The sequence below is a fragment of the Solea solea genome, chromosome 8, assembly GCF_958295425.1.
Source record: "Solea solea chromosome 8, fSolSol10.1, whole genome shotgun sequence".
NCBI lineage: Eukaryota > Metazoa > Chordata > Actinopteri > Pleuronectiformes > Soleidae > Solea > Solea solea.
Window position 1 is genome coordinate 29,885,342 of NC_081141.1, and position 7,500 is coordinate 29,892,841.

Sequence of the window (7,500 nt, forward strand, 5' to 3'; positions counted from 1 at the left end):
CGAATGTGAGACAAATGTGAGATTAGTGTGAGACGAGCTTGAGATGACCGTGAGACGAATGTGAGACAAATGTGAGATTAGTGTGAGACGAGTTTGAGATGAGCGTGAGACGAGCTTGAGACGAGCGTGAGACGAGCGTGAGACTAGTGTGAGACTAGTGTGAGACGAATGTGAGACGAGCGTGAGACGAATGTGAGACAAATGTGAGATTAGTGTGAGAAGAGCGTGAGATTAGTGTGAGACGTATGTGAGACGAGCGTGAGACGAATGTGAGACAAATGTGAGATTAATGTGAGACGAGCTTGAGATGAGCGTGAGACGAGCGTGAGACTAGTGTGAGACGAATGTGAGACAAATGTGAGATTAGTGTGAGACGAGCTTGAGATGAGCGTGAGACGAGCGTGAGACTAGTGTGAGACGAATGTGAGACGAGCGTGAGACGAATGTGAGACAAATGTGAGATTAGTGTGAGACGAGCTTGAGATGAGCGTGAGACGAGCTTGAGACGAGCGTGAGACAAGCGTGAGACTAGTGTGAGACGAATGTGAGACGTATGTGAGACAAATGTGAGATTAGTGTGAGACGAGCGTGAGACTAGTGTGAGACGAATGTGAGACGAGCGTGAGACGAATGTGAGACAAATGTGAGATTAGTGTGAGACGAGCTTGAGATGAGCGTGAGACGAATGTGAGACAAATGTGAGATTAGTGTGAGACGAGCTTGAGATGAGCGTGAGACGAGCTTGAGACGAGCGTGAGACAAGCGTGAGACTAGTGTGAGACGAATGTGAGACGTATGTGAGACAAATGTGAGATTAGTGTGAGACGAGCGTGAGACTAGTGTGAGACGAATGTGAGACGAGCGTGAGACGAATGTGAGACAAATGTGAGATTAGTGTGAGACGAGCTTGAGATGAGCGTGAGACGAATGTGAGACAAATGTGAGATTAGTGTGAGACGAGTTTGAGATGAGCGTGAGACGAGCTTGAGACGAGCGTGAGACTAGTGTGAGACTAGTGTGAGACGAATGTGAGACGAGCGTGAGACGAATGTGAGACAAATGTGAGATTAGTGTGAGATGAGCGTGAGATTAGTGTGAGACGTATGTGAGACGAGCGTGAGATTAGCAGGACAAAGAGGAGGAGTAAGAGGAGGAGTAAAGTTACTTGATACACACCATATAAAACTGCAGGCGATAATGTTTCTTGACTAAACTCAGCACAAACATGCAGAAACCTGTGAAGAGACGACATCACAACATGACGTCAGGAGTTTACAACAACACATCTATACAACACACACACACACGTAGAGTGTGCGTGTGTGTGTGTGTGTGAGAGAGAGAGAGAGAGAGAGAGGGAGAGTGAGAGTGTGTGTGTTCTCTCAGGTACAGAGGTCACATGATCACCTGCGAGGTAAAGAGCAAATGAGATGAAGCGGTGATAACGAGCCAGGAACTGCAGAGGCTCCTCCCTCTGAACCAGAGCTCCAAAGTAATCTGCCAACGTTTCACCGTAGAAGAAGTAATTAACGCACACCAGGAAGTACCTGAAACACACACACACACACACACACACACACACACACACACACACACACACACACACAAAGAGGGGGAGTTACTTTATGTCCTCACACTGTAAGTGAGTGTGTGTGTGTGTGTGTGTGTGTGTGTGTGTGTGTGTGTGTGTGACCGACCTTTGATAAAAAAAAAAAAAAATGAATAAAGGGAAATAAAAAGGGAAAAGTTTCACTTCTTTGCAACATGGCAGTGATCTTCGTTCCTGACTGCTGTGTGTGTGTGTGTGTGTGTGTGTGTGTGTGTGACATGTTCTGCACCTTATTACATATGTATATTTACATATATATGTAAATAATTTCTTTCCTACTTGTATGACTTACTTGTATATTGTTTATTTGTTTTGTTTTTTATCTATTGTTGAGCTGCTGTAACGCCGTTTTCTCTCCACTGTGAGATAAATAAAAGCTATCTTATCTTATCTTATGTTAAAAAAAACACTAATTCATGGATCAGACCCTGGTTTCTTCAGTGACTCAGTATGTAACGTGTATGTAACGTGGTCTTGTTCTCACACGTATGTAACGTGTTGTTCTCACACGTATGTAACGTGGTCTTGTTCTCACACGTATGTAACGTGTTGTTCTCACACGTATGTAACGTGGTCTTGTTCTCACACGTATGTAACGTGTTGTTCTCACACGTATGTAACGTGGTCTTGTTCTCACACGTATGTAACGTGTTGTTCTCACACGTATGTAGCGTGTTGTTCTTACATGTACGTAACGTGTTTTTCTCACATGTATGTAACATGGTACTCTCACATGTACGTAACGTGTTTTTCTCACATGTATGTAACGTGTTTTTCTCACACGTGTGTAGCGTGTTGTTCTTACATGTACGTAACGTGTTTTTCTCACATGTATGTAACATGTATGTAACATGTTACTCTCACATTACGTAACGTGTTTTTCTCACATGTATGTAACATGGTACTCTCACATGTACGTAACGTGTTGTTCTTACCAGCTCAGAGTCCTGAACCACGGCAGCTCGTAGGAATGATAAACTCTGTATCCGATGGTGATGATCTCGTGGAAACACTTGATCTGTACAGTCATGACCTGAGTCATGTGACAGGAAACAGGAAACATGAGAAGCGGGACTGTGTGTTCTTGAGTAAACTGCTAACATTGAGTTCAACTGTACTAGCACCTGTTAGCATGTAGTGTGTGTGTGTGTGTGTGTGTGTGACTCACCACTAACAGCAGAGTGACAGGTCCCAGGTAGATGATGAGGAAGAATCCTGAAATCATAGCTACAGACAAAACCCCACGGATCCAGTAATTCTTCCACCTGTGGAGAAAAAATAACTCATTCATTCATTCACATGAATAGTTTTCACTACCAAACCATGACCTGTGTTCAATGACACGTTACAACTGTGACATCATCACCATTAACACTGATCAGCTGATGTCATAAAAGAGGAGGAGCCTGGGACGTCAGTCAGAGTGGTCAGACTCCAGATAAGCCCCTCCCCCCCCCCCGCAGCACTGATTAGCCTTTAATCAGAGCTGTTTCCTTCGCCCTGAGCCTTTAAGTCGTGTGACCTGGCTGTCAATCATTGGCCACACCCTCCACCACCACCATGAGTCGACTTGTTCATGTGTTCATGTGTGGCTGTCTTGACCTGCCGCACCAAAAGTTAGTTAGTTAGCTAGTTAGTTGCCTGAGAGACTCAACATGGTCTAAAATGAAAAGATGTTTAAATGTCAGTGTGGTGAAGAGACAACAGCAGATCACTCTTGGTGCATTTCCACCGGCTCTACTCGCCTCGCCTCGCCTCGCCTCGCCACGGCACGGTTTAAGTAGCTACCTGGTACCAGGTAATAAAAATAGTACCTGCTCAGACGAGGTTCCAAGCGGGCTTAAAAGCAGGTACTATGCGATGATTGGTCAGACTGACGGCCGCTGAGTCCCGTCACAGGAAGAGACGTCCCACACACAAATCAAGCCGAACAGCGCCGACCTGTAGATCACTTAAAACTACTTAATAATCCTAACAACATGGGTTAATCTCCAACAACTACTCCTAGTCACTCGTGTGTGTGTGTGTGTGTCGCGTATAAAACAAAGTCACTGCAGTTTCACTCAGCCGTGCAGTGATGACTCCGCCCACGTTAAGTAGGTACTTTTTTGTAGTGGAGATGCGACCTAATCGTGTCGTGCCGAGGCGAGTAGAGCCGGTGGAAATGCGCCATCTGTGAACACACTAAATTCATCCATTCATCACTGAACAACACTGTGTGTGTGTGTGTAGTCAACTAATCAGTTAATCAATGAATAATTGATTAATTCACTAATCACCAACCATTTAGACGTCAAACGAACAACACTTCAGAAGAGAGCGCCCCCTGCTGCTGAGAACCAGAGGCGCACACTCACGCACTCTGTGTGTGTGTGTGTGTGTGTGTGTACCTTGGTGGCAGTCCTTCCAGAGCCTTGTTCAGACACTGTGGAGTGTTGTCAGTGTCAGCTGTGGACAGAGGAACATCTGGAGTGTCTGCTTTACAGTCGATATCAACATCTGGATCTGGATCTGGATCAGTATCAGGCTGAAGACCGAGTCTGTCCTCAGCATCAGCCTCCTGACACACACACACACACACACACACACGTACGACATTCATGACTTGAGGGGACATTGCATTGACTTACATTCATTTCCTGGAGACTTACTCTAACATTAACCACAATTACTACTGTCCTAATCCTAATCCTAATCCTGACCCTAACTCTAACCTCAACCTAACCTTAAAACACATCTTCACCTTAAAATGTAGTCATTTACATTATGGGGACTTGATTTTTGTCCCCACAAGGAAAACAAGTCCCCATAATGTGACTGTGTAAACAGGTTTAGGTCCCCACAACATTAGTAATACCTGGGCACACGCACGCACGCACGCGCATACACACAGTCTAATATCACATTTGAATTTTCTCCTGTTTGTAATTATTTTTGTGTTCACGTGAATAAATGAACACGTGATCGTTTTACTGCGTTTGTAACTTCGTTAAAGACGGAGGGTTACTGAAGTTAACCAGAGGCTAACCAGAGGCTAACTCAGTAACAGACGTTACATGATCGACAACTGACGGAGACGGTTAACTAGCTGACGGAGACGGTTAACTAGCTGACGGGCGGTGAACTAGCTGACCCAGTCTTACAAGAACCAGCAGAACCAGTTCTGAAGACACTCATGCTTCCTTCTTTAAGCCCTTGTCCCCTCACTCTTGACTCCTTCAATCACCACTTGCCTCCTCGTCTTCGTGTCCTTCTGTCCTCACTTGTCTCCAAACTCTTGAGTCCTTCTATCACCACTTGTCTCCTCAATCTTATGTCCTTCTATCACCACTTGTCTCCTCAATCTCACGTCCTTCTATCAGCCCTCGTGTCCTCCCCCAACTCCTTCGATCCTCACTCTTGTCTACTCGTGTCCTTGTCTCCTTGCCTCCCACCCTCGTGCCCTCGTCTCCCCATTACGTCCTCGTTCTCTTGTCTCATACTTTGTCTCCTCGCCCTCGTGTGTCCCTGTCTCCTTGCTTCCTTACCTTGTCGCTCATGTTCTCGGGACTGTCTCCTCCTCCGCCTCCTCGCCTCCTCAGCTCCGTCATGTTTGTGTCTTTAATCCGCGGGGACGTGAACGCGTCACATAAACCGGGTGAGACCGTTTCGTGTCCAGATGAGGTCCAGACCGTGACCCGGGTTAAAGCCCTGATTCGGTTCAGTCGCGTGATAAACTGCTGCAGAGTCTGTGACGATTCACTGCGTGAGTTTGTTTATCGCCGCAGTCCCCGTGGCCCCGCCCATTGCCGTCAGCACCTGTCAGTGACGTAACACAACTTCCGATGCAGACTTTCACAGTAAAAGCATGAGCGGAGTCATTTAAAGAGTTAGTTCAGGTCTTTTTTTAACGTGGTTGTGTAAGGTGCTGACTGTGCACGCACATACACGCACGCGCGCGCGCGCACACACACATTTTATCCACTAATTAAAAGACTAAAATAAATCAAATCTGCGTCAGTTTAACTTTCTATGATCTCTGCGTCACAAAAGTCGTCTGTCTGTCCGTCTGTCTGATCACGTCTTTATCTCACTGTTAAACTGAAGTTTTTTGAACTACACACACACACACACACACACACACACTGCTGCCCCATCATTACATTACATGTCATTTAGCAGACGCTTTTATCCAAAGCGACTTACAATAAGATCACTAAGTTCAAATGTCTTATGTGAACTTTGAACTGTGTTAACACAAGTTTAATATTTGACATGATTTTATTAAAGCGTCACTTTCTTTGAACAAAAAAGTATTTTCTCCCACGTAAAGTATAATTTTTGAGTTTTATTTTTAAAGGACGAGCTGCATCACTTCCGGTTACTGTACGTTGTCAAAGGTGACATGTCTGCGGTTCTCGCGCGCTCTCTGTCGCTCTTCCTCATGCTGCGACAAACACACACATCACTTTACACCTGAGACACACACACACATAAATTAAACATTAATACTTGTGAAACGTCATCAGTCTCAGTCCAAGTTCTGTTCTAATTCTCAAGTCCGTGAGCAGCGAGTACGGTTCTCAAACCCGGAAGTGTTCTCGCTCCGCCCGTTTTACCCAGCATGCATCGGGTGGTGACTTGAGCGTATTTGGGAAAGCCATGTATCCCAGAATGCATTTGGGTGGAAGATAGCAGAATACAAATATTTTCTCAAGTTTTCAGATGATTTGAGTCGTTTAGAATTCAAACATGTGGTTTGTGTTTTAACATCTGACGGATTTGTCGGAGGTGATAAGCCCCGCCTCTGCAGACGCTCGCTGCTCAGTGTCCAGCAGAGGGCAGCGTTACCTCGGTCTGTGTCTGTGTCATTAGATGCACGATGTGATCCATAGATTTGTTGGTAACGTGTGTCATTTTAGTGTGTACTCAATTCAGAGTACGCACAAGTACACACAAGTATGGATATTGGGGAACGGCAAAGATGTTTGTGAGGACACCTGACCTTTGACCACTAGGTGTAACCAGAGAGAAAACAAATGACAGGAGTTTGTTTTGTTTGGTGATAAACAGTAATTATTTATTTATTCATTTATTTATTGACATGAAATGAAAAAGAATTAAGTACCAGATCTATTACATTAATGGGGGGGGGGGGGGGGGGCTGTTACTGTAGTGACAAATATTTACATAAACATTCAGGAATCACAGATTCATGTTGAGTCACAGTCACATGACCCGAAACTCGCTCTTTACAAACAACGACAATAATAATGATGGTGATGATGAAAATGCCATGAACTGACTGCGACTGTCAGCTGTTAATCATCAATAAAAAAAACACCTGCTCATTTGCATAAATATCATTCGTTTAATCAAACGTGAAAAAAGTCAAGGTGCAAAGAAATGTTTGACTGACGCGACGACGTCATCGCTCACAACGCCACAGACGTGGAGGAGGAGTTTGGGGGAGGGGTTAGAAGAGCACACGTCAGTGTCGTCAGAGCATTGAAGGTTTTTGAAAGAAAAGAAGCAGCAAGTTGTTTGTTTACAAACAAATGTGAGTAAAGATTCACTGATTCATCTGAACCAGATGAATCAGTGAATCAGCTGTGGGAGATTTAGAGCAGAGAAATGAGCACAGTTGTCCAGCAGAGGGCGCTGTGAGCACAGCATTTGCTGTCTCTGTATCCATGACGACATCTGTGATAAAGTGACGACTCAGCTGTTAGCTTAGCTGTTAGCTTCAGCAGAGTTAACAGCTCGAGGTCAAGTCTCGTGTGATTTCGATGTCTCAGGAGATTTTGTTTTTAAAGATGTGTCAATAAACAAACATGATGACACTTGATTGACAGTTGTGTTGAAACTGGCGGCCCCTAGTGGTTGCATTGAAAATAACACTGCAGCGATGA

At 44.8% G+C, this 7,500-nt stretch overlaps 2 protein-coding genes across 2 annotated transcripts in view; both read right to left on the minus strand.

Moving 5' to 3' along the window:
- cds1 (CDP-diacylglycerol synthase (phosphatidate cytidylyltransferase) 1) overlaps positions 1-5,405 on the minus strand; it is a 12,351-nt gene extending 6,946 nt beyond the window's left edge. The window contains exons 1-6 of the mRNA XM_058635959.1: positions 5,137-5,405; positions 4,000-4,169; positions 2,778-2,874; positions 2,545-2,642; positions 1,408-1,547; positions 1,177-1,235 (exon numbers count right to left, since the gene is read on the minus strand). Of these exons, the coding sequence (XP_058491942.1) occupies positions 1,177-1,235; positions 1,408-1,547; positions 2,545-2,642; positions 2,778-2,874; positions 4,000-4,169; positions 5,137-5,199 (627 nt within the window). The 5' untranslated portion in view covers positions 5,200-5,405. The remainder of the gene's footprint in view (positions 1-1,176; positions 1,236-1,407; positions 1,548-2,544; positions 2,643-2,777; positions 2,875-3,999; positions 4,170-5,136) is intronic.
- Positions 5,406-6,945: 1,540 nt separating this feature from the next.
- wdfy3 (WD repeat and FYVE domain containing 3) overlaps positions 6,946-7,500 on the minus strand; it is a 38,527-nt gene continuing 37,972 nt past the window's right edge. Inside the window, 1 exon segment of the mRNA XM_058635917.1 lies at positions 6,946-7,500. This exon segment is cut by the window's right edge and continues 702 nt beyond it. The gene's annotated coding sequence lies outside the window, so the exon portion shown is untranslated.